General features: G+C 48.2%; 1 protein-coding gene across 2 annotated transcripts in view; it reads right to left on the bottom strand.

The window, feature by feature from the left end:
- The window catches only part of LOC102958854 (tubulin-specific chaperone cofactor E-like protein), a 161,043-nt gene that overhangs the window by 23,799 nt on the left and 109,652 nt on the right, over nucleotides 1–27,592 (bottom strand). For both annotated transcript variants that reach the window (XM_042957902.1, XM_042957903.1), the window contains 5 exons: nucleotides 25,010–25,580; nucleotides 22,193–22,785; nucleotides 20,305–20,878; nucleotides 14,988–15,589; nucleotides 7,693–8,254 (listed from right to left, as the gene is read on the bottom strand). In XM_042957902.1, coding sequence (XP_042813836.1) covers nucleotides 7,693–8,254; nucleotides 14,988–15,589; nucleotides 20,305–20,878; nucleotides 22,193–22,785; nucleotides 25,010–25,580 — 2,902 coding nt within the window. The remainder of the gene's footprint in view (nucleotides 1–7,692; nucleotides 8,255–14,987; nucleotides 15,590–20,304; nucleotides 20,879–22,192; nucleotides 22,786–25,009; nucleotides 25,581–27,592) is intronic.

The following is a 27,592-nucleotide window of genomic DNA, read 5'->3' as shown; positions in this document are numbered from 1 at the left end:
TTTGTTTTTTAAATTGTCTGACGGTAAAGGGGCACCTGGGTGGCTCAGTCGGTTGAGCATCCGACTCTGGATTTCGGCCCACGTCATGATCCCAGGATTGTGGGATTGAGGCCCGCGCTGGGCTCCATGCTGAGCATGGAGTCTGCTTAAGATTCTTTCTTTCTCTCTCTGCCCTTCTCTCTCCCTCTCTCTCAAAAATAAAAAAAAAAAACAATTTTAAATTATCAAATGGTAAAAATAGACTTTTTGGTGCACGGTTCTATGGATTTTAACAGATGTATACTTCATGTGTCCAAAACCACTATCTACTGTGGTTTTAAAAACATTAAATTTAGGGGCGTCTGGGTGGCTCAGTTGGTTAAGTGTCCGACTTCGGCTCAGGTCTTGATCTCACAGCTCGTGGGTTCAAGCCCCGCATCAGGCTCTGTGCTGATGCCTCGGAGTCTGCAGCCTGCTTCAGATTCTGTGTCTCCTTCTCTCTCTCTGCCCCCCCACCCCCCGCTCATGCTCTGTCTCTCTCAAAAATAAATATTAAAAACAATTTTTTAAATAAAAACATTAAATTTAAAAGATAGTACCTACATGTGGTAGACAATGCAAGCCATACATGTAAAAGTGCAACAGAAAAGCAACCTCTGGTAACAAATTGCAGCTGAATCTTCCAGAAATCTTCTAAGCATGTACAAACACACGTGTGTGCGTGTGTGTGTGTGCACGCACGTGCATGCGTGTATTCCATCTCCACTGTCTTCACACGAATGGGAGCATAGTATCCATATTTTCCTGCTCATTGCTTTTTCATGGCGACTTTCCTTCCATTACCCTTGAATTATTGGTTTTGCCCTGCTACATGGTGTGTATTTTCCGTTTATGATGATGCTGCAGTGAACATCCTTGGACATTTATCTTTGACCTCCTGAGTAAATGAATCTGTACAGTAAATTCCTGGAAGCGGAATTACTGGGTCAAAGGGTATGTACATTTAAATTTTTGATAGATGCATTCGAATTGCCCTCTAAAGAGCCTGTGCCGATTTGCCCTGCTACCGAGGCTATACGAGGGGGTTTATTTTCTCACAACCTCACTGATTGTTTAGCACCAAGCCTTCTGATCCTTGGAAATACCAAAGGTTAAATGTCATATATAAATATGATATATACATATTTCCATCCCATGTATAAATGGAATTACTGACCGGAATATGTGGAGAACTCTTAAAACTCAACACAACAACAACAAAAACCCAATTCAAAAATGGACGAAGGGCTTGAATAGACATTTTTCCAAAGAGGATGACATATGAGTGGCCAATATACGCTCAACATCACTAATCACCAGGGAAATAAATACTAAAACTACAGTGAAAGGTATACCTACCATCTCACACCCATTAGGGATGACTACTATTTTAAAAACCCCAGAAAACCCATTGTTGGCAAAGATGTGAAAAGATAACACGTGCAATTTGGCAGGAATGTAAAATGGTACAGCTGCCGTGGGAAACAATATGCCGTGGGAAACAAAAAGAATTATCATATGACCCAGCAATGCCACTTCTAGACACATGCTCACAAATTATGAAAGAAGATTCTCCAAGAGCTCTTTATACACGTATGTTCCCAGCGGCATTTTTCACAATAGCTAAAACACGCCAGTAATCCCAGAGTACCTGGTTGGATTAATGGATAAGCAAAATGTGGTGTATGCACGCAATGGGATATTATTCACCCTTGAAAAGGAAGGAAACTCTGCAGTATACCACAACATGAATGAGTCCTGAGGACATTATGCTAAGGGAAAGAAGCCGCCCACAAGAAGGCAGATGCTGTATGATTCCACTTACAGGAGCTATCCAAGGTCTTCAAGTTCATAGTGACAGAAAACAGAACAGTTGGTTGCCAGGGGCTGGGGTGGGTGGGGAACTGGAGAGTTAGTGTTTCATGGGTATAAAGGTTCAGTTTTGCGAGATAAAAAGAGTTCTGGAGAGGGATGGTGGTGGTGGTTTCACAGTAATGTGAATACAACAATGTGAGTACTTAATGCCATTGAACTGTATGCTTAAAGATGGTTAGCATAGTAAATTTTATGTTCTGTGTATTCTATAGCAGTAAAAACTTGAAAAAAAATGACTATGCCCTTACTTAGTTTGCATTCTTTATGAGGCTGATTATCTTTACATTTGCTTATAATCCTTTCGTATGTCTTCTTCTGTGAACTGCCTTTTCGTGTCTTCTGCACATTTTGTGTTGTTGAACTTTTTTTTCTTATTAAATTGTAAAAGCTTTTTAAAAATTAAAAATATGGGCATGCAAGCTGGTGCAGCCACTCTGGAAAACAGTATGAGGCTCCTCAAAAAACTAAAAATTGAACTACCCTATGACCCAGCAATTGCACTACTAGGCATTTCTTCACGGGATACAGGTGTGCTGTTTCGAAGGGACACGTGCACCCCCATGTTTATAGCAGCACTATCGACAACAGCCAAAGTATGGAAAGAGCCCAAATGTCCATCGATGGATGAATGGATAAAGAAGATGTGGGATATATACACAATGGAGTATTACTCGGCAATCCAAAAGAATGAACTCTTGCCATTTGCAACTACGTGGATGGAACTGGAGGGTATTATGCGAAGTGAAATTAGTCAGAGAAAGACAAAAATCCTATGACTTCACTCATATGAGGACTTTACGAGACAAAACAGATGAACATAAGGAAAGGGAAACAAAAATAATATAAAAACAGGGAGGGGGACAAAACAGAAGAGGCTCATAAATATGGAGAACAAACTGAGGGTTACCAGAGGGGTTGTGGGAGGGGAGATGGGCTAAATGGGTTAAGGGCAGTAAGGAATCTACTCCTGAAATCACTGTTGCACTATATGCTATCTAATTTGGATATAAATTTTAAAAAATAAAAAAATGAAATGAAAATGAAATAAATAGCTAAAAACCAAGAGGGAGACAAGAGGTTGTAACATATCCTGAGGTCACTATGCCTACATACGTAATGCCCTTAAAGTCTAAGGCAATGAACACAATCAAAAATAAAATCTGAAAAAAAAAATTAAAAATAGACTTTTGTCTGTCATGTGTTACAAAATGTTTACCGTTTGTCTTTTAAATTGCTTCTTCTTCTTCTTTTTCTTTTTTTCTTTTTGGACCTGTATTTGATTATGCTCTTTGCCATAGAGAAATTTAAAATTTTAAAGTTGTCAAATCTACGAGGTTTTTCTTACGGCTTTGAGTGTTTTGCTGAGGAAGGCCCTCTCTACTGCAAGATTAACAAAAACAAAAACGAAAACGCCTTTGTCTTCTCCGAGTACGTTTATAACTTACGTTTTTATGTTTGATCTTGGTTCTGTCTGGATCTTATTTTGGAGTGAGGAGTGAAAGGAGGCTTTCGCTATTTCCCCTCTTCTATTTTGTCCTTTGTCCTTTTCCTGTCTATTGAAGAATAAATACATTCCCCCCTCCCCCCCCCCGCCCAGTAATTTGAAATGCCAGTTTTACTGAACGTTAATTTCTCTTTAGAGTTTGAGCCTATTTCTGGATTTTCTCATCTTCCCACTGGTTGATCTGGCTGTTCATGCGCCAGTGTTAACTTGGTTTTGTTACCGAAGCTCTACAATACATTTTAATATCCGAGAAGATCCACTACTGATTTAGCCTACTGTTGTTCCAAGGATGCTGATCCTATTTTCCCGACTAGACTCTGAACTATTTTGTCCTTCTGAGTCTTCCATGAGGTCCAAAACAGTGCTGAGATCAGGGTAGGTGGTTAATAAAACATTTGATTCTTGAAAGCAACCTTTAAAAGTTCCTCATGTGGATCGTCTCCACCCAAACGACGTACCGAGAGCTGTGGGGGATGATGTCTCTGCCCCTGGATTTCTACTGTGGTCATGAACGTGACTCTTGTTGTGGGCAGGGCACTGATTTATTTAGCCTTTGTGTCCCAGGTGGGCAGGATATATGGATCCCCCGTAAAAGCAATGTAGTAGAATACAGTGGACAAGGGCGGGGGGATTAGACTGACTGGTTTGAGCCCCGGTTCTGGCACTAACTAGCAGGGTCACCTGGGCAGGTTACCTACGCTCTCTAAACCTCTGTTTCCTCCTCTGTAAAAATGCAGATAGCATTCCCTCATCAACTAGTTGTTAAGATAAAACGCGTAATTTACAAAGCTCCTAGTTCAGTGCCTGGTACATCGGTGACAGCTTCTGCTATTAATTGAATAACAGTTGAATAAATTCAACAAGAATTTATTGGATCTGCAGAAAAATGTGGGAGAGAACCCTTCATTACCAGACTTTGGACCCAGGACTCTGAATAAAAGGGAAAATGAAAATGACACTCAGCTTGACTGAGCGTTCACCAGGTGTCAAGCAGGGGGTGGCACACGGATCACAAGACATCATCACACTTAATTCTCAGCGGCCCCCGCAGACCTGATCCTGTACAGAGGTCCTCCTGTACACCTGCTGCAGCACCAGGGGGGGCTCCAGTCCCTGGGGCCCCTGGCCTGCCCAGGGTTGGAGGGGCGGCACTGCCCAGAGGAAAGACCACTACCTGCAACCACTTTCCTTGGGAAAGTTCCTGCGTTTCTCTGAGCTTCACTTTCCTCCTCCAGAAAATGGGACTATTAATAGCACCTGCTTTACAGGGTTGCTGGGAGGAGAATATGAGTGAGGACTCATATGGCACCTAGAATAGTGCCTGGCACCCAGTCAGAGACAAGTCACTGTTATGCATATAATTTTCTTCTCCTCCTGCTTACTGTAGACTCACCAACTACACAGCTAATTTAAGTCTCCCATTAAGGGGCTGAAGGAATGATGGACTCAGCTGAGTGAATGTTAAGGAGGGGTTAGTAATTAAGACAACTGACCTCCCTCTCCCCCCTCTAAACCTATTTGTTCAACTTGCGTGAAGTTTTCCACTTCATTTACAGATGTGGTAATTGAGTAATAAATTATCCCATTGATAGGGATAGCCAAAATCATTGAAAAACAACAGCATTCTACCTTGTCACCAACAAGGGGTAAGTTTAACAGACAACTCCGGTTTAACCCTTTTTCCCCCGAAAACACGAGTTCTCATATCTCAACATGCGGGTGTTGAATTGGATTAATTCTTGGGGGTGGGGGACAGGGGACTGTGAACCCTGCCCTCACTGCTCAGAGGTTAACATCAAGTCAGATATGGTTACTAACAACCCTATTCACGACAGGCTTTCTGTGTTCACCAATCTCAGATTGAATGGCTGAGTTAAGACTCTGTCTCCTGCAGCTTTTCTCTGCTTCTGAAATTCAAAATGGAAAACTCAGCTGCCTCCAACTGTGCCCGCCCCCCCATCCCCACCCACATACCTCCTTTAAAGCATGATTTTTTTCTCTTATTTTAGCATTTCTTTTTCCTAGTCGCTACCACCATCCATCTTAACAGAAGCTGTCTTTCGGATCTTTGCCCCTGTCCTGAAGTGCCAAGGTAGGGGAAAGTCAAACCCTCTTAATGAGGGTTGGCCATAATGTATCCAGCCTAAGCCCTGCTGGCAGGCAACTGGTCTGGGCAGGGATGGGGCCCAAGGACAGGGGTGAAGCAGGACAGACTCTGCTCTGAGTGCCTTGGATAGAGCTCCCCATTATTATATATGAAGGAGGCAATCAAAGTCTATGCAGAACTTTGAGGAGGGGAGAGGAAAGGGTTGCTGGTGGAGAGGGAGAAGAACAAGAAGAAATGGTCTTTATATCCTAAAGAGGCTACCTTTTCAAAACCATTTCCCCATCCTACATCCTGCACATTTTTAGCCCTATGGGTTCAAGCTTGATAGACATGGGGTCACAGGTGGGGGGCGGGGGGAGGGTACTTTCTTCCTCATGGATAAGGAAAGGGCTTACTAACTCAATTCCTTTTCCTTCCCATGGAGGAAATCGAGACCCGTAATTTAAGGTGAGAGTCCCTGACATTAGCCTCCTCCAAAAACAGTTCTTGCCTATGATTTCCCTGCATATTGCAGCCAGAAGCAATGCTTTGTGGCAAATACTATGCCCTGGACGCCCGTCCCAGCCACCCTAGTGAGTGGTACGGTCACCATGGCATGGCCACAGGAAAAGGGGAAACTCCCTATAGCAGGTCTCAAGAGGAAGCAGGCAGTCTCTTTCCCAAAGGAGTTTCCTGATCCTACACCATTTCTAGGCCCCTGAGGCCAAAGCCTGGTTTTCTGATTTAGGTGAGGGCAAGCTCTCGAGCTCCCCCATGCTGACCCCAATGAATCCAGGGCAGCTCTGGGGACTTATCCAGACCCTGACTTTTTTATAGGCGCATTTATTTCACTGAAGTCACCAGAGGCCAATTAGCCTGGACAGTCACTCCTGCTGACATCCTCCCCACAATCTCTCTCTCAGGGACTGAGCCTGGATGAAATGGTACTGGCATCTTTTCCCTCCCTCTCCCTACTTCCTCCCTTCCTTCCCCCAAGTTCAACATCCAATCCTGGGGAATATAAACTAGCCATGTGAGCATCACACTACAGCACTGCTTCTGGGTTTTCATCCAACTCTCCCCTTTTTCAGGATGGAAAGGGGGTTTATTCTCTGGGACCCCCACTGGATCACTTATTTAGAGAGCTGAGCGTTCGGTATCCATTTGTAGCCTTTTCATACGGTCAGGCCTAAAAGAAATTTGCTAGAGCTAATGGGATAGAGATGGGAAAATGAACCAAGGCAGACTAGCCAACCCCCTAGCGGTCTCTCCTCCCAATCTTTTCCTATTATGATGTGCTAAATGCGGGCAAATTATTCCGGTACATAGCACACCAGCCTCGTGGATATGAGTTGAGAGCAAGAGCTTTGGTGTTAGAAGGTCGAATCCTGACTTTGCCACGCAGACCATATGACCTGAGGCAAGTTATCTAACTCCTCTGAGTCTCTGTTTCTCCCTGACTAATTGGGTTATTGAGGAGAATAAACGAGATAATGTTGATAAAGTGTTTAGCACTGGGCTTGGCTCAGAGCAAGCCATTAGTGTAACACCACCACCACTTGGCATGCATGAAGTGTGTTATGCTTACAATTACCTAATTTGATCCTCTGGATATTTCTGTAGCATAAAGGGTATAGGCAGCAGGCGTTATCACAGCATTATCAGGGGGACACTAAGAACCGGGGAGGAAAAGCAACTTGCTCCAAGGTCACACCAACCCTTGAGGAAAGAGCAAGGGGCTCTAATTCTTTTTCTCGCGCTTTTAACCTTCTGCTGTTTCATGAACGCAAAGACTGATAGGTGACATATATGAGCCAAACTGAATGGCACAGAGAAAGCATGTAAATTACCAGCACAGGGAGGGGCCTCTGAGGTCCTAGGACAAACTTACCTACTAACTCTTCCCCCACGGTCCTTTCTTAAAATTTCACTGTGCCCTCGCTGAGCCCAAAGGCCATACGTGGTGCTCTGCGCTCTACGTACGTGATCTTAGTCCAACCTCAGAGCCACGCATGAAATAGGTGGTATTGTCCCCATTTTATGGATAAGGAAATGGAGGCTCTGGGAGGTTACATATCTCGTTTCAGATGTCAAACTCAGTTCCACGTGCCTCTCCTTAGACTGCTCAGTGGATTTCTACGGGGGCTGGGATCCCGGCCTGCCCACATGCCACCGAGACGCAAGGGGAGAGGGAGAGGGAAGGACTCACAGCAGGACGTGTAATTCCGCCAGCCGGTCACGGCGATCCCCTGCGTCTGGCAGGTGCTGGCGTAGTTCTGCAGCCAGCTGCAGGCCGTCTGTACCGCGCCGCCATCGATGCAGGAGTCAAACAGGCAGTTCTTATAGAAGAAGGTGGGGTTGACTTTGCTGTGACACTTGGTGAAGCCGGCGTTCTGGTTGGGGATCAGGCTGCAGAGCTGTTGCACCTTGGAGAACGCTTCCACTTTGGCACACGAAGGGCAGCGGTCCCCGCAGCCAACCTGGCAGAAAGTGTCCCGCTTCACCCAGCTCTGCCCAAACTCGTTGACACTGGAAGCAAGCAGACCCATGGGCATCTCCAGATCGTCGTCGGGGTTGCTGTTATAGCGGCCGCACAGGCCGTACGTGGCGTTCTGCATGGTCCGGGGGACCGTGACGGACAGGAAGGTCTTCCAGTCATATACCACCTTCAGGCCAAACTCGGTTTCCACCACCACGTGGAAGCCAAAGGAAAAGATATTTATTTTCCCTTGTCCCAGCTTCAGGGGCAGATATAAGCGTTCATTGTTGACCTACAGGAGAGAGAGGGTGGCAGTGGAGAAATACAGTCGGCCCCGGGAACACCCACCTCTCCTAACGATCAGTCTTTAGAGCGGCAGCCCCAGAGGGGGGTCTGAGCCGGGTGAATGCAATCTTGGCGTGCAGTGTCGTTTGTATCAGTCAACTATTATTATTAGGATTTGAACAGACTTAAATGACTATCCTTTGTACACTAATACACCTATTTATTTCGGTGCCTTCTGTTTACATAGCATTATTTCCCCCAGGAGTTCAAACTGTTTTCTCAAGGTAATGAGAGGGTAATAAGAATTCAATTAAAGTTTAGACGAAAACACCAAAATCTAGAACGCCAGTGTCTCTATTTCCAGCTCTGCTGTGAATTTGTTTTAGGTAAGCCCCAGTTTATTAATCCCTTTGAGATTTTTTTTTTTCCCCTGAAGAATGACTTGACTTTGCTGGTCTCTCTACCTAGGATGCCATTCTTCACCCGTCAGCCTCCCTCTCTCCTCCCAGACCCTGCTCAGATGTCGCCTGTTCTATAAAGCAAGGCTGTCTGAGCCTGTGGCGAGAATTAATCACTCTCTCATCTGGGCAACCAGAAGGTTATTTATATTCGTATTCTTCTTCACCTTTGGCCAGGATCAAGCACATGTATGCTGCTGTTGGGGCAGCACACATCACAGTCGGCCTTATATTCTGGTTAGTTGTCTACGTTCCCGTCTCGCCTACAAGATCATGAGCAACTTGAGGGCAGGAACCACACTTTATTGATCTTTATATCCATCTTCCCCTCGTTACCTGCCGGGTGCCCCGCGCAATGCCTCATGCTGAGAGGGCCCTTGACACATGTTTCCTCCCTTATATTTTTAATTCGCAAAAGGAAATCCCTTAACATACACTGCACTGCCTTTGCACTGCCCCTTTCTGGATTCAGATGAGCTGAATCCTGTAGCCCTTGGCTGGCTGGGTGCGTGATGAAAAATAGAGATTACTGTGAGGGCCGAGAGGAGAGCTGGTCTTCTTCTTGAGAGACGCAGGTGGCCATTCCTCTGGGAGTGTTTTAAGATGGCTCTCTGACCAGATTCTGACCTTAATCTCTCCCCTATCTGACACTCCCCCATTCCCATTGCTACTGCTTTGGTTCAGACCCTCACCACCTTCACCTTGACTACTGAATACTCCCCTTACTGGTCCCCCTGCTCTGGTATTGCCCCTTTCCTCCATTCACTCATTACTGCCACACTCCACCATTTTTTTTAATGGCGTCAAAAGCCATTAATCCAACACTTCAAACCCTTTCCATGGCTTGAGTAAAATGTCGAATACACTCAACACGTCCACCTCAGACCACGTCCTTGCTGAGCTCTCTTCCCCTGGTGCTTACCTCACTTTCCTAAGAATCCCCATGTCAGACTCTGCCTCTAAGGAACCTGACCCAGCCCAGAAATGACATCCTTCCTCTTGTCCTCCCTCTCTGTGGGGCAGTGTTCACCCTTCACCTTGTAACCCAACTGTCTCCTCTTCTACGAATATTTGTCCAGGCAGAATTCATTCATTCATTTGTCACTGCTGTGTTTCAGGCACTGTGCTAGATGCTGGAATAAAGCCCAGGGCCCTTCCCCTGGTTGCTCACAGGCACGTGGCAGAGATAAGTACCTAAACAGATACTAATAACATCATCCAATAAAAGCAATGATAAAGATAAATAGATGCACAGGCACCAGACTCAGCCTGGGGACAGAATCGGGCATGCCTGCGGAAGACGATGATGTGCACACCCGGTCCTAAAGGAGGACAGTCAGGGAGGAATGAGATGAATACCAGGTGTGGTGGGAAATGAAGACAGGGAGGTGGGGGTGCTGGGCCTGGATCATGGAAGGCCTTGGGTGCAATGTCACACATGGCAGAGGCCATGAGATCACGCCTGACAAAGACCCATTCATTTTGCAGGAGAGAAGTCATTCTGTCTTCTCTTCCCATTCAGTGACCCTAATAAGAGACCTTCAGCAGAACGAGGAGGCCAGAAGTCAGAAGGCACAGTTCAACAGCAAATGGGAGATCTGGAAGCAGAGGTGGCTCTCTCCAGGAAACTGGAGAGGGAGGGAGGAGAGAGACTGAGTAGAAGCTGGGGGTGATCCGGGTCAAGGTTTGCTCTAGAATGAACATGTTTATGGGTTGAAGAGAAGGACCTAGCGCAGGAGGGGGAGGTGATGACAGACAGGTAGACCCCTGAGAGGGCAAGACAGAGAGGGACAGGGGGAGGGGGAGGGGAGAGGATGCCTCCTTCTCTGAACCTGGAAGAGAGGGGGTGAATAGCATGGCACGACAGGTCATTTCAGAGGCCGAGTGCAGGAGGGAGTGGTGCCTGGGGAACACAACTGTCTGAAACAGGAGGCCCAGAGGTGGTGATGTGGGCTCGGTGTAAACACAGAACACAGGTGTGGAAGGTCACTGAGGGAAGCGGAGGCCAATGGGACTCCCACGTGCCTTGAAGACCCACACTGGTAAACAAAGCTGTGCCCCCCCCAAAGGCTCACCTGTGCCCACTTGCTTTCCCTCCTGAGTTTCCTTGCGTTCTGTATTCTTGGCCACAGGGTGCCAAGCAGGAGGCGATACTTTGGGGGAGGCAATGTAATCGGATTCAAACCATAGGGCTTGCAAATTCCGTCACTGCCCAGGAGCACCCAGAGAAAGGAACCCCCTTCAACTCAGCCGGGCAGGCACGGATTCTGTCTGCCTCCGAAGCCCCATGAATGCCACCCCCATTGCCAACTTCACTGTCCCCTCTCTCTCTCTGGGTGACTAATGGAGGGAGAGAGGAAGCAGACGGAGAGGAGAGAGACACAGGAAGGGAGAGGTTGGGATGGAAGCAGAGCCTGATGGGTGGGCAGGGAGCCGCAGAGGAAAAAGAGAACAGGGCTTGGGGGTGAGGTCAGGACATGTGTTTCAAACAGTCAAGCATCAGGAATAAGACCACATACCAGATCTTTGGCAGAGAACTTTCTTTTACACAACTGGCCCCAATTTGTTTCTATGGCCTCTTCGGCTGTCCTGAGGTCCCCTCCTACTGCGCACTTTGCTACCCCTCGGATCTTCACTGATGTTTTCCTTTCCTAGAATACTTCTATCTCATTCTCAGCCTGGTTAACATACTCCTTCAAGGCTCAGCTCTGGGTTACCTCTTCCAGAAAGCCTTCCCTGAAGCCTCCCAGGCTGGCGTAGGCAACCCGTGTGCTCACGACTCTCCACACAACACATTTTTGGAGCACTTCACCTTACCTCGACATAACCTGCTAGTGCATCTTTCTTTGCTACTAGACTCTGAGTTCTCTTGGGACAGAACTCAGAATTTGATTCATTCTCTACCCCTAGAGTTTGGCACAGAATAGGCATCGATAAAAGTCCACCAAACTAAACTGAGCCAGGGGGATGCTCAAAACCTCACCCTTCACTGGTGGCCACAGGATTGCCAGTAAGAGATAAAGACACTGGCTGTGAGGGTCCTTGTCCTGGACCATGAAGAACCTGGCTGTGCTGAAGCCTGGGGGCACACGGCAGGGGAGAGGCCGTCTCTGTTGAGCTCTAGCTGTGGATGGCTGAGACGTGGGCTGCTGTATTGTCCCCAGGAGTGGCTCACCTTCTGTTGCCCACCCCCATAACCCCAGCTGGGATACAGATAGCATATTTATTTCTAGCGTCTCTTATCTTAGTGGATTTCCCTGCATCCTTTGATACCGTTTTTTGCAAGGAAATGTCAGAGTCATAGAGGGACCCTGTGTCCCAAGGAATCACTTCCATGTCACCTCCATCTCTGAGAGCACCAGCAGTGACCCGGGGCTCTATGCTGTGTTTTGCCCAACACTTCACTGCACACTGTCATTGTGATGGCCATTATTCTTTTCTCAGGGAGAGATGGTGACTAATAATAACATCATGGGAAAAACAAATGCAAATCATTGAACAAGCAGATCCCGTAATGCATATTAATAATTCAAAGTAAATACTAAATCTATCCCTCAGGCCCCCAAAGAAAAGAACCTTCAAGCATCCTGAACTTGATCTTCATGTCAGAGATGTGAAAGCTACATACTCTGAGTTCATAGCTTGGACATTCGGGGTATCTGGGTGACTTAGAAAGACGGGCCCTGCTGGGCTCCTCCTACCCTGCCCCTCCACCCCTTTAATCGATTCCTCCTTGATGCCCATTACTAATTACCCCTGGTTGTGGGCTGAATTGTGTCCCCCCTCCCCCCCACCTCCCCCTTCAAAAGATAGGCTGAAGTCTTAATCCCCGGTACCTGTGAATGTGACCTTATTTGGAAATAGGGTCTTTGCAGATGTAATCATGTCAAGATGCGGTTGTACTAGATCAGGGTGGGATCTAAACCCAATGAGTGGTGTCCTCAAAGGGGGAGAGAGACTTGGCACAAAGAAACAAGGTGCAGAGAGAGAAGGCCACGTGAAGACGAGGCAGAGAGGGTAGTTATGGTGCCACAGGCCAAGGATCGCCTATAACTGCCAGTAGCTAGGAGCTGATTTTGGATTCTTAGCCTCCAAAACTGTGAGAGGATAACTTTCTGTTGCTTAGAGCCACCTAGTCTGTGATACTTTGTGATGGCAGCCCCAGGAAATGAATATTCCCTTCCCTCTCTATCTCTTTATGGGGGAAGAAACGAGCTGTGTGGTTCCCATGGCTCTTGCCTTTAGCCATGACCATATCCCATGAGACCAGAGCAGGACATGGGCCTGGAAGGTGAGCTGCCCCATTAGGGCCTTGGTTCTAGAGCAGGAAGCAAGGGAGAGAGACTCCCAGTGAGAGCAAGGAATCAGCTACCATGAACAAGAGAAGGGGCGGCACACACACAAAAAAAGAGTAAGTGTTCATGAGGCTCCAATGGTGTACGTGTGAAAATAACTGGGTCAGAAAACAGCATGCAAGTCTCAGGAGTCCATATACCTAAATGCTGAAGAGCATGTGACACAAGGCAGAAAAATGCAATTTCATAATACACTGGTTGGGACAACCTACGAGCAAGTTCTATTTTAAAAGAAGAAAATAACCCTACGAGGTAGAACGGTAGAAGAATGTCGAACGTCAAGGAGATAAGGAACCGCCTGAAAATGTTCAAATCTAAGGGTAGAAGTTGATCAGATGAGGAGAAAAGGACAACTAGGATGCAAACCGCATGGACAGAATGACTGATAGGCTTGTTTTGACACATAGGATGACGACACGGAGGAGAGGGCTATTACTGCACCGGATGGCTTCATCTACCCGGACCTCCGCTGGAAACCTCACGTGGCTAAAGGTGAGGCATCTGATGTATTCCTACCTCACTTCCGTGGCCATTTAATCTCACAGATTGATGAAGAAGTGACCGGCAGCAAAATAAAAGTCCTAGGATCCTTAGAAGAGAAGGGTGACGCCATCTCGTTCATCCACTTGACGAACGTGTGGAGTCGTGACTGGGTGCTGTGTGCTCATTTAACATAAAGACGGATTCGGCAGGGCTCCTGCCCTCCGAGAAGGGCCCACGACTAGTACTGAGCGAGTTAGACATGAACATCCCCCCAAATCACAATATGATTCATGCCATCATGGATACAGGAGCCAACTGTTCTGGGAAGCACAGAGGAAAGCAATCGGGGGTTTGGGTATAATATCCAAGGAAGGCAAGAAACATGGGCGCAGTGAGACCCCTGCCTTAGAGGCTAAGAAGGCACATTTTCAGATAAATGTGAAAGGGCAGGCAATTAGGAAGCTCAGAAGCCTCTCTTCGTCAGAGAAGGAGGTTAGGGCGATTCTAAGGAAGGAACGAGATCTGGAACGTTGCTCAGGGAACTCTCCAGTAACAGCTCAGAATTTTAGAAGAGAATGTATACAAGATGGAAAGGAGTCCCCTTAGAGATAAATGATGCCACAGATCAGCGAGGATGATGGTAAAAGGTGCACACCCCATACCAGCTCCTCCGAAACGCTGAAGTGACGCTGCCGCTGGCTTGTTAGTGCTCCCAGTTGTGCCCAGAGCAGGAGCTGGGAGGAGGAGTGGCTGGGTGTGTCGCCGGGTGGTGTCCTCAGGCTGGGTGATGAGCACTCGGAGCTCCTCAACCCCCACCTGCCCCGTCCTCATCAAGGGAGTGGAGGGCAGAGAGAGGGAACGGACACCCAAGTGAACAGGGAGATTGTAGGAGAGCCCCTGATGGGCTCCGACCGTGTGCAAGACTCCTGAATTCCCGGATCCTATGGGGGTCGGGGGGGGGGGGCAGGCAACAGGGAGACTGGAAGAGGTGGAAGGAGGCCAGAGCAGGGAAATATCATCCTGATCTCAACAAAGGGGAGGAGGTGGATTGGGCAGGCGTAGCACTTACAGACGCCTAACCTGTGCTAGGCATGTGTCCTCCTTTGCAGATGGAGTGACTGCCCAAGGACACACAGCCCTAGCCAAGCTGGGATTCGAATCGAGGTCTGTGCTGTCTCCAGTACACTGTGCTACATTATGAAGGATACCATTTCTGTTCCTAACTTGGTGCCCGTGACTTGGGCAGAATATTTTTCGCTCTGAGGCTCAGTGCCCTCATCTGCAAGATAAAACGACAGAAAATCTCCAGGGCCCCTCTCTGCTCGGACATCCTATGCTTCTCGGATTCTAGGCCAGCCTGATTTCAGCCGCGCGGCCTGGCCCACGGACCCAGGATCCCCATTCTCACATCCCCTTTCCTGGTGTCCGGCCTGTGACTACTCACCAGCACAGTGTGCTTGTAGGCCCTGTGAATCACAATGCTGTAGCCAAACACAGTCACGTCCACCTGCTTGACCCACAGGGCCAGCGACGGGTCCCGGTCCTCGTTCTTGGCTGTGACGACGAACGTGGGGAAGGCGTCTGAGCTCGGCCTGTTTCCCGTGGTGCACAGGATGAGTGGGCAGCTGGTCTGGAAGTCAAAGGGGTAGCCGTCGAAGGTCAAGTAGTGGCCGTAGCCCGAGACGATGCAGGAGGCGTCGGTGCGGGGCTGGCAGTAGTACAGGCCACCCTCCTCCATGCAGAACTCATCATCCCTGCATGGGACGCTCTCACAGTGGACGCTGTTGTCCGAGCCGTTGCAATAGCAGAAGATCTGGCAGTCCAGGTCCACCCAGAAGGTCTCGTTGGTGGCAAGCTGGTGCCCCTCAAAGTTGCAGCCGCACTCGCTCCGGGTGACGCACCGGCTGCCTCGCAGGGCGTAGCCCTCGTCACACTGACACGCCTCAGAGCAGGTGTCCACACAGATGGGGCCCAGCGCCAGGGTCTCACACGTCTCTGTACATGTCACGCACTCCTCGAAATGGCTGTTCTCCGGGCATTCCAGAGCTGAGGGTGGCCAAGGAGGAGACAGGAAAGGGACAGAGGTCAGGGAGAGTGTGTGCGCGCTCACTGGATGCATGTGAGTGTGTGCACGCTGCACGTGCACTCTTACTTGCACGGCACAGTGAGCTCGATGAGTGCCGTGTGCTCTGGACTACTGTCATCCTCATCTGGGGTGACCAAAGGCTCAGTGAACGCCTCGTGCTCCTGTGCTCCCGGTGCGCTCAGCGCTCCACGTAGAAGATTCTGAGACGTTGAGCCTCAGCGAGCAGTCACTACATGCCAGGCACCGTTGTCGACTGTCTGGTGTGACTTTGCTCGACAACCTGGGAGGGTAAGCAAAGCCTCATCATCCCTATCTTACAGACAACAAACTCAAGTTCAGTGACTTAACTTAATCCAGCCCGTAAGTACCAGAGAGATTCGAATCCAGATCTCCCAATGCCACGTCCCCTGACTCAAGGACTCTGGAGACTCAGAGACGGCGTCCTGGAAAGAATCAGCACTTTGGGGACCATAGAGACCTGTGGATACCATCTCTGAGGACAATACTTACCTAGTACAGTCATTCTGAGGATTAATGACCTAATATATGAAGTCTATAGTACAGTCTCATTAAATAGTATGCCCTTCCCCTCTTCACCCTTCCTTCTATTAGGATACACTTTATGTAGGCATTTTTACTCTACAGATTGACTCTGTCTTTGTCGTTTCTCTGCTCCTCATGCCCTCTGGCCTCTTCTACCTCCTCTGCCCTTGGTCACCCCGTCTTTTGCTCACATTCTCTCCCCTGCCTGGATGGACCTCACAAAGCCAAATCCTACCCATCTGTCAAGATTCGTTTCAAACCGCACCTCTGTCCGGAAGCCTTCCCTGATAGATCAAGTCTCTGAGTCACAAAGTACAGCACACAAAATGCTAACTGCACATGCTGCTTACCATCATGGAGTTCTGGGCAACCTTTCCATGTCTTTTTATTATTTTAGTCTGTCAGAATTCGACCTGGCCCGGGCATGGATGAATCCAGAGCCAGAAGAAATCTACCTACACGTCTGTGTAGTCTAAAGGTCTGTGGAGGTCCCCATCACCACCTGGAAGAATAGGATCTTGCCTTTTTAAAACGTTCTTTAGCTTTTATGCATGCTATCCCTCCTTAATCGTGTTTTACAATCCAAGGACAGAGGGGACACGACAGAGAAATAAATTGCACGGCAATGAAATCTCTGCCGACAAGTACCAACTCCACAGTTCTGCACTATGTACTGAAAGCCAATCCTTTTCCTCTGGGCTAAAGGACCATCTCCACTCCCGTTGACTACAATACCATACGGTTTTGGAGTTGAAGGCTAGTTCAGCACCGATTAAATATGTCTATACGGAGGGATTTTCACATTTGTCTCTAAATTATGAATGTTATAACATTGACTGCAGGTTTATGGTGATAGCAAATAACATGACTTATTTAAATGGCTCTCACTTTATGACTTATTGTGTTGTCTGAATTTGTCTGAAAGTCTGGAACATACAGACGTGAAGTAATAAAACTTCCCCTGGCCCCTGAAATGCCTCTGTGAAATTATTTAATTGGGCAGCCTGGCTCCGCCGACAAGAAGGCTGGTTAAAAATATCTGAACACAGAAGCGGTGGTTGTCTCTTCCTAGGTCCAAAGAAGATCGTGTTCCTGATTTGCAGCTGTTGCCTGGTCCGATCCCCAGGATTAATGACCCTACGAGATCCTGACCAGATTAACCCCTTAGTACCCAAGTCTTCGTTAATCAAACGTGCATACTCCCATCCTTCTTGCCAGACCCACGTACGCAAGGTCTGGCTGAGGCACGCTGGGGGATGTCTCAAGCATGAGCCCTGACCCTCCACCCGAGGAAAGCATGTTCTCCTGGGCTGCTTCTGTCCACATGTCTCTCTCTAAAAAAGGCATTTAAAAGAACTTCCTCCAGCTCGGCAGAAAGTAAGAACGTGACAGAGGCGTGCCAAAAGGACATAGGAGGCAACTCGAAGGGCTCCCACAGCCCAAACCTGGAATAATTTTAACACCAAGATCATTAACGAGTGTAATAGGAAATATAAATAATTGAAAAAATAGGAATCTATGTGTCCATACTGATAAGATAGATAATTGACATTTAGGCTGCTATGTGTCCATCCATAGCTGAATGGATAAAGAAGTGGTGTGTATATATCTATATCAGTATCTACATCTATATCTATATCTACATCTCTTTCGATATATATCTGTATATATATAAGGATAGATAGATAGATAGATACACACAATGGAATATTATTCAACCATAAAAAATAATGAAATCTTGCCATTTGCAATGACATGGATGGGTTTACAGGGTGTAATACTGAGTGAAATAAGTCAGTCAGAGAAAAGCAAATACCATATGATCTCACTCATTTGTAGAGTTTAAGAAACAAAACAAATACGGGCACCTGGGTAGTTCAGTTGGCTAAGTGTCTGACTCTTGCTTTTGGCTCAGGTCATGATCTTACAGTTCATGAGTTCGAGCCCTGCATCAAGCTCCAGGCTAACAGTGTGGAGCCTTCTTGGGATTCTCTCTTTCTCCCTCTGTCTGCCTTTCCCCCATTTGCTCTCTCTCTCTCTCTCTCTCTCTCTCTCAAAATAAATAAATAAAAACTTAAAAAAAGAAACAAAACAAATGAACAAAGAAAAAAAGACAAACCAAAAAGAAACAGACTATTGAATATAGAGAACAACTTGGTGGTTGCCAAAGGATGGGTGGAGGGAGGGGTGAAATAGATCAAGGGAATTAGAAGTATTCTTATAGTGATGAGCACTGAGAATTGTATAGAGTTGTTGAATCGTACTGTACACCTGAAACTAGTATAAGAGTGAATGTTAGTTATACTTTGATTAAAAAAAAGGTGACTGAGATAGATAAGTGAATGGATGGATGGATGGATATAAATAGATGGCAGGCAGACACACAGAAGAGACGGAAGACTGTTACTTATAGTAGACTGACATCTATTGTTTGGTCAAAGTGGACAGAGTGCTGGAGCTGGAAACCATCAGCTTGTAATCGTCATGCTAAAGACTGATACAAGCAAAGGTCATCAATGGGCACTAAATGGAGGAAGGGGATTTTGATATCAGTCTACAGTTAGCATTTTGCCCCATTTGCTTTATCAATCTCTCACGCTCATTCTCTCTCTCTCTCTCTCTCTCTCTCTCTGCAGGATGTTTGCACCGTCTTATTAAAGTATCTTCCCATGGGTTGCTCATTATTTGCAAGAGAAAAAAACACTGTGCCTGCAGAGTGGAGACATTTGACACCTGACCAGGGGACCAATGTGCCCATCGCCACTGAGAGGAGGCTGGATGGACACGGCCCCTACATGTGATGTGATACCGTGAGAAAAACACACATCACCTCTGCCAGAGTGTGAGAGGGGACGCACAGCAGAACCTAATCATGAGGAAACATCAGACCCAAACGGAGAGCCATTCTATTTTCAAAGGTGGGAGGTTGTCGTCTTTAAAAATGACAATAAAAGAGAAAAAGTCAAGGAACTGTTCCAGATTGAGGGTAACCAAAGAGACGTGACAGCTCTAAACACAACATGTATCCTAGCCTAGATCCATATTGGGGGGAGGGGGATGCCATAAAGGACATTATGAGTCAATTGACAAAATTGAAATATAGATATTAAATGATTATATCAGTGTTGAATGTCCTAAGGGCAGTGAGTATACTGTGGTTCTGTAAATGACAGTCATTATTCTAAGGAAACACACACTGAAGTATTTAGGGGGGCCAAGGGGTATGATGTATGTAACTTACTTGCAAATGCAGAGAGAGCGTGTGAGAGAGAATGATAAGGCAATGGGGCAAAATGCTAACTGTAGGTTAATCTGGGTAATGGGCACACAGATATTCTTGTAACTTTCCTGCAACTGTGAAATTATTTCAAAACAAAAAGTTTTGAGAAATAAACAAACTTAGAAAGAGATATAGTGGAAATGGGAGAAACAGATGTAGACGATGGAATCTTAATGGTGGCATCGGTTTGGGTTTAGGGCTGATCTTTTTGGTGGGAAAGGCATGGATGCTGAAGTCTAGGTGGGGTTAGTTGTTGGTCCAGGCATGGGTCCTGCCCTCTCAGCCACTCCTTCTCCTGCCTTTCTACATCACTGTTCCCACCGGCCTCCCCCATCGCCTAAGGGGCTATACGTCAGGTCTTCTCAGCAATTATTCTAATTACTGCTAATACTGGCACTGCCCTGCTGAGAGGGGTCAGATATTCTGGGCACAAAGTGAAAAAACCAACGTGGGACTCTTCATGGCCATTGTCAGGCTTGCCCCAGGGAGCGGTGCTTAATCTCTGCTCCGCGAAAGGCACCCTGACCGATCACTTTCTGTTGAAAGAACGGAGCCCTCCTTTGCCAAGAAAGAAGACACCGATGGAGCCATCACAAAGACTCCCAGTCTTTGATATGACGTGTATCCTCCACTAGATAAAACCAGGAGTCAACGGGATGGCTAATACTTCTACAGTGAAGAGATATTATGTGATTAGAAACAGAAATAAAGGTGAGGAACAGTTTGGTTGGGGGTGATGGGCCTTCCAAAGGACACATCAGATGAGGAGGCTACACACCAGAGTCAGACTGCCCCGGAGCTCAATTCCCCCACCTCCCCGGGGGCCTCCCGCATCAGGTGGCCCCGACTTACGGCAGAAGTCATAGGTCCGCCAGGGGCCCACTTCCACGTCAGCGTTCTTGCACGCGCTTGCGTACCGGGCCACGGAGTCACAGAGCTCCGACTCATTGCCTCCGCTCTGGCACAGACGGAAGAGGCAGGTGCGGTAGTAGGCGGTGACGTTGACCACTCCATGGCACTCGAGGAAGGAGCTGTTGGAGGGGTCATTGATAATGCCACACCTGGAGCGGCTCCGATAAAATTTGAGCAGCTCCGAATCATTGTTGCAGGCCTTCAGCAGGTCCCCACACTCCCCGTTGCAGATCTCCTCGAAGGTCGTCCAGCTTTCCAGGAACACCGCCAGGTTGTCCGTGCACTTGCCGTTGGGGAGACAGAACTCATCGCTGGCGTTTGCGTTGAAGAAGCCACACAACCCGCCGGTGCAATTGAAGTAGGTGGTGGAGAGCCGGATGTACAGCAGTCCGATGTCTGTGTATTGGACCGTCACAACACCCCTCGACTCTACTGTCGTGCTGTTTTTGTTGCGATAAATTTCCAGCTTCCCCGAAGGATGGAAAAATGGTAATTCTACCTCCTGGCCATTCAGCTGAAAAAAAAATCAAATCACTCTCATCACTTCCAGATGCGCTCAGAGTACCCACTGTTTCCTAGGCTATGAAATAGAGACACGGTTCTGCCCGGCGACTCACCCTTTGAGAAAATGTCAAGAAGCTGACAGTCTATGGGCACCACACAGACAGACGCAAACTGTTTTCTCATGGGCACCTCTGTTTCTTTCTTTCTACTCCTCCGATTCAACACATTTGCTGTTTCTCTGCGTATACATGCGACCCTAGGCTAGCCCCAAACAACAGTGAAATGTGAGTAGACGTGGTCTTGATATACATGTGGCTTTCTCCTTCTGCGTGATGGCTCCTTTTCACTGGTGGCGCCCCTTCTTCCCCACCGTTCTGGCCCCTTCCTTTCCTTCAGATTTGTTCCTGTGCCCTAGCCCCTCGGAGGCATATAGTTATCTAGCTGTCCATCCACCTTATCTACCTTTTACTATTCTTTTAATAAATTAATCTCTGCCAGTGTGTCAATGGGAATGAAAACAGCTTTTTCGGTCTGCGGAGGTGTGTTTCCTCTTCTTGCACAGCACAGCACCACGCTGACTTCTGTCTTCCAAATTAGACTTCATGTTGGGCTAGGAGCAGGGAGGCCTGCCCTCCCGTCATGCCAGCTCTGCCACCACTCAGCTGTGAGCTCCCCATCCCTCGCTTAGCCCCTGGGGTCTTCATGTGCAAACAAACAGTTGTACTAGATGATTCCTAACGGTCTTTCTTCAACTAATGATGTGGATGCCTAACGACGAATATTTTAGACCGGGTCAGAGGGGCAGGAGGTGCGATGGCAGGTACCCTTTGCCTGACCTCAATGGGTTCCCATCTACAGGGAGGAGAGTCGGTATAGTACAAGGTAAAAAGCACAGACTTTGAAGCCAGCCTGCCTGGGCTCACATATCACTCTATGGCTGTGTGTCCCTGAGGAAGTTACTTAACCTCTCTGCGCCTCGTTTTTCTCATATGTAAAAGGTAAATGAGGATGAAAACATATCCCCCATAGGTTAGGTGTGACAACTGCTTAGACTAGCGCTTGGCACACGGTAAGCGTCCGGTAAGCATCGGCTGTTACGGAGACCTAGTCCTGCTTTAGCTGTATCTAATTTGAGAGACTCCAGCCTCACTCCATTTCACCCCCGGGGAGGCTGATTCGGTGCCGAACGTTAGGCAGCGCTCCCACTTCGGAGCCGTTGCCTTCCTGGAATCCACTCATGGTCAGAGCCAGAAAGGCATACCCGAAGAGTTCCTTCGCTTGGTGAGACGCATCAGAAAAGCCCCAAGGGCAGCCGGAGTCTTACCTTGACTTCCGAAGCCCCAACTCCTCCGATCTTGACCTCCTGGTCAGCCACCAGGATGCGAACGCCTCGCAGCCAAGCAGGCCCCGCATCGGGCTTCTTCTTGTTGATGTCAATTTCCAGATACTCGGGCCGCTCGGGGCAGGTCTTGAGGAGGGTGTAGGAGAATTCGGTGGGGAAGGCGTAGGCCGCGCCGTCGAAGGTGTGCAGCACCTGGCTCTGGCCGAGCAGGCACACGGTCTCGCGCTTGGGGAAGCAGCCCTGGTAGCCGTCCTCCACGGCGCACACCTCCTCGCTGCGGCACGTCTTGTTGAAGCAGTAGACGTCCCCGCCCTCCTCGCACAGGCACTGCACCGTGCAGTTGGCCGTGGCCCAGAAGAACTCCCCCATGGTGTAGTAGTGACCGTCGAAGTCGCAGCCGCACTTGTGCAGCGGGACGCACTGGCTGGTGCTGAGGACAAAGCCTTCGTTGCACTCGCAGCCCTCGGTGCAGGGCGTGGCGCAGTTCTGGGAGGCCGTCAGGTCAGAGCAGGTGTCCGGGCAGCTGCTGGTGCACACGGAGTAGTGGCTGAAGCTCGGGCACCGCACCGTGGACACTGACGTAGGGGAGAGGAGAGAGCGTGACAACAGATGAAGGCCCCGGGATGGTGACCGTGGGGAGCCACCACACACGGGAGCCCCACGGGGAAGGGCGCTCATCGGGCGAGAGACTTTGCGACTGCACCCGCAGAAATCAGCTTGCTGCTTTGTGACAGCTACGGGGCAACGTGATCGGATCGTGAACTTTCGACTTTTCGAATCGCGATCATCTTGACTGAATTACACTTCAAGTGGCGATCCTAACTGGACTACACTGATTACTCAACATCGATTTATTTTTTTTATTTATTTTTTTTATTTTTTTAGTTTTTATTTTTTCAACGTTTTTTATTTATTTTTGGGACAGAGAGAGACAGAGCATGAACGGGGGAGGGTCAGAGAGAGAGGGAGACACAGAATCGGAAACAGGCTCCAGGCTCCGAGCCATCAGCCCAGAGCCTGATGCGGGGCTCGAACTCACGGACCGCGAGATCGTGACCTGGCTGAAGTCAGACGCTTAACCGACTGCGCCACCCAGGCGCCCCTCAACAGCGATTTATTACTGGATGATCTACAACCACTCAGATGCTCTAAGATCTTCGGCTGATGGACACAGAAGTCAATCTGACCTTAAACAGCATAGCCTATTCTTAAGAGGAAATAAATCCAACTTGCAGGAGAAAAGAAAAGATGAAAAGGCGGGAGGGGCCATTTGAAAACATGACATTTCTTACAGGGAGGCACTCAAAATACCTAAGTGAAGGCTATAAAAGACGATGAGCGAAAACTATGAAAATGAGTACTCTAGGATCTTAAAAATAAGAAAGAACCTTGGTTATGGGAAAGAATTTGTGTGTCTGCACTGCCAGGAGACTGGGTTGGAGCTAGAGGTCTCCTCAAGGCCCTTCTTGCCTCAGAAGCCTCTGGTTCTCATTTTAAGAACGTGGGAGTCTACATAAATGCTTGAGTCGGGTCGAATCCAAGAGGCAGGGGCTCAAGGGACTGCTAAACTAGCTGTCTGAATTAACTGGAATTCATAGCGTTAACATGAGAGAGAGGGGGTGGGCAATGTGGAAGATGGGACCACTAGGGGAAAAAGTAGCCATTACAGGCAATTTGCTTAGGTAATTTGGATGTTCTTAGATTATACAAGGATCAAAAAAAAAAATCCATAATCAATCTCAACTTGAGTATGCTCCTGGCATACTTAGAGGCTGGTCAGTCACACAACAAGCAATAAGAAAACACTGTCTCTTCGTAGTTGGATCAATTCTCTGAGAATTGAACCTGATACACGATTTTGTGAATCCCAACATGTACTGAGGGGGAAGAAAAATCTCCCTTTGGTCTCGGAACTGAAAGAAACTTTGAAACCTTCTCATCTGCGTGGGAATCTAACATGCACGGACATAACGTTCTGTATACCCATGTGGAGAAACCAAGGGCCAGGAGAGAAACGGAATTCCAAGAAGCTGAGTTGTTTTTACTTGTTTGCTTGCTTGCTTGTTTTAAAAGTTTATATAATTACGAAAAGAGAGGTTTAAGTGGGATAGAAGGAGAAAAACGAGACGACAAAGTCGTACAAAATGCTTCATGCGAAAAGGTAATTCAAAAGAAGCTGAATTTCCCCACGCTGTTAGGGCTTTCTCCTAACCACCTAGCGCTTCTGAAAAAGGGCCTTCTTTCCTGATGTTCTGTGCTCCCTGGCTGCAGCCCTTTTCCCACTGGCACCAGTGGGTCAGCAAAAACATGGCAGAGCAAGAGACACAGAACCTAGAGGGACGGAAGGCGGAGAAGAGTCAAAGAACCGATGCTGTTGGTTCCACTTGGAAGGTGAATTTCCCCCAAAGCTGGTTATGATTACTCAGACCAGTGTCTGTGTTTGCTCAATGGCCACAAACACAGCCACCTTCCCTCTGAACACCCACCTCCCTTCTTAACTCAGGGATAGCCATCCCTGGGACAGGGCCTTCCTCCCGTCAAGCATTTCCTGCCACTCACTCCCTGTTTCTGGACCATTTGTGCTCAAATGGTTTTCTTGTTTTCTGGCTATGGTATTGGGTGGGCAGGAAAAGTAAAGACCCTTTTTGCTGTTCATTCTTCATAACGTGTGGCTATGTTAACCTCACCCTCACTCTTGGGCAATTTGTCTTAACAAGGAGAGTTTTGAGGAGCCCAGAAACCCTCTCCCCGGCCCCCTGCGCGAGCACGCCCTTCCATTTGGATGGGATGCCAGCTTACCACACCCAGTCTGGACCCGCCAGTCTCCGATTGGAATGCCGAGGGCCTGGCACACGAGCGCGTAGGCCTGGATGGCTTGACAGAGGAGTGTCCCATTGTCCCTCACGCTGCACAGGTCATACACACAGCTGTGCACAAAGGCTGTGGGGTCCACGACGGTGCCACACTCCCACAGGGGGCCGTCCGTCTTGTTGAGGAAGCCGCAGTAGTCCGAACCAAAGAAGAGGGCTTCCGTGGCTGTGTCACACAGAGTGCAGTTGTCCACGCAGCCCGAGTCGCACTTCCAGTCGGCATGGTAGACCCGCCAGCTCTCTCCGAGATCCAGGACAGACATGGCCGGTCTGCCGTCAGGGCGGAGGAAGTCGTCCAGCGGGTTTTTATTGTAGTTCCCACAGAGCCCACACGTGGAGTTTATGTAGGAGCCTGGGATGGAAATGGAGGCGTAGTGCTGGCCATCAAACGTCACCAAGAGCCCAAAATCCGTTTCCACGGCAGTTGACATGCCACTCTGGTAGATTTTCACCGCCCCCAAGTCTAAGGTGACCGGCAAGGAAGTCACTAGGTCATTAACCTGCCAACAACAGTAACAATAAAAGGCAGGTGAGCAGGTGCCAGGGCAATGGGTCCCACAGAGGTCGGGAAAAGGAGGCCAAAGCACTCTCCAGAGAGAATGATTCCCCCCCACCCCCCCCGATGGCCTAGGCTCCGGTAAGCTTGACTTCTGTTAAGACAGAGGCCTGGGGGAAGCCACAAAAGCAGGGTGGCGTGGGCCAGCCAAGCACTGTGCATTTGAGACATGACAGGCATTACCACTACTGCCCTAGACTCCTCTGGGGACCAGGTGGTTGTCAACCCTTCCTGGCTGGCTCTAGGGCTGGCTTCAAGTCTCTTGGTGAAAGACTAGTGATGCTGTTTTCCTTTTCACTCATCTAAATTCATTCTTTAAGTCTCCACTGAAGTCACATCTTTTCCATGACCTCGTCACTGCCTATAGCACTCCCTGATCCCTCCTCCCAGCTGAAATGTGTGCCATGCTGCCCTGGTATTATTCTCTGAGTGCATCACCCTGTCACGTCCTGATACCAGGACTATGTCATGTAATCATTCAGCAACACGAGCAAACGTGAACGCCTACTGTGTACCAAGCACTGTGTTAGGTGCTAAGGAATAAAGAATAAAGAAAATAATTGTCCCCACCCCTCATGGAGGTCCCGGTCTACTGAGGAAGAGAGACACAAATAGATATTTATAATACCCTGTTTTAAATACGCATTAATGGATCATACAATGGGAGGATAGCAAGTGACCACTATATCCAGCCTAGGGGGGGGTCACACAAGACTTTTTGCAGGCAGTAAGTCTGCCCTGGGTCTTTGAAGATGAACAGAAGTAGACAAAGGAAGACTGGGCTCAGGGAATTCTAGGACAAGAGAGTAAAGGCGGGTGGTTAGGAACAGCTACGTGAATACGGGGTGGCCCATCTGGCGGGGCGGCCAGAAACGAAGCTGGAGACACAAGCAAGGTCCACGGTCCATTTAGTCAACACATGGCAATTTAGGCCTCTCTGTGTGTCATGCACTGTTCTAAGAGCTGGGGATTCGCTTTGAGTGAAATGGACACAAATCTCTGCTCCACGGAACTTATATTTTAGTTGAGGAGACCGAAACCAAACAAAATAAACAAGTAAGATATATAGGTATGCCAGGTTGAGCAATTATGCAGAAAAATAGAGCAGGGAATGGGGATCACAAGTGCCGGGGAAGAGGGTTTTTAACTTGAAATAGGATGGTCAGGGAAGGGGATATTTGAGATGAGGAAGCAAGCCAGGAGCTTATCTGGGGTGACAGTGGATCACGCAGAGGTGACAGCCAGGCCCAAAGGTGGCGTGTGCCTGGGTGCTCCCGTCACAACTGGAGCAGAGACAGCAAGGAGAGGGCAGTGGCAGATGATGCCAGAGAGATAAGGGCAGCCAGAACAGGTAGACCTTTGTTGGCTATTGTAAAGCCTTTGGCCTTGACTCCGAGCAAGATGGAGAGCCAAGAGTGTGTCTAGGGCAAAGGATGGACGTGATCTGACTTCCATCTTAAAAGAATTCCTCTGGCTTTCGTGTTGGGTGCAGACCCTGGAGGGCCTTATAAGCCATGTTTTAAACAAAACAAATTCCATAAAAGCAAAAACAACTTGGATTTCTATGCTGCAGAGAAAGCCCCAAAAGGTTTTAAGTAAGGGAATGACATAGTCAGATTTGCATTTCAGAAAGCCCACTCTGGCCAGCAGGTCAAGATTAGAAGCAGAGAAACCAGACAGGAAACTGATGCAAAAATCCAGGGGCGATGGAGCATGAGGGCCTAAACTATATACAGACGTGAGAGAGTGGGACAAGCTCATGGAGTCTGCTCGGTAGGACCTCGTGGGTTTTTTTGCAGCGGGAGCAAGAAATGGGGAACAGTCAAGGGCGAGTCTCAAGCATCTGGCTCACGTGAGTGGGTGGCTTGAGAAGCCTCCAACAAAGAGAGCTCATTTTCTTCTTTTTCACATTTAACATGCCCAGCACCTGTAGACATCACGTTTATAGTCTGGGAT

Source organism: Panthera tigris, chromosome D1, assembly GCF_018350195.1.
Source record: "Panthera tigris isolate Pti1 chromosome D1, P.tigris_Pti1_mat1.1, whole genome shotgun sequence".
In the NCBI taxonomy this organism is placed as follows: domain Eukaryota; kingdom Metazoa; phylum Chordata; class Mammalia; order Carnivora; family Felidae; genus Panthera; species Panthera tigris.
This window is presented reverse-complemented; position numbering and strand designations above follow the sequence as displayed.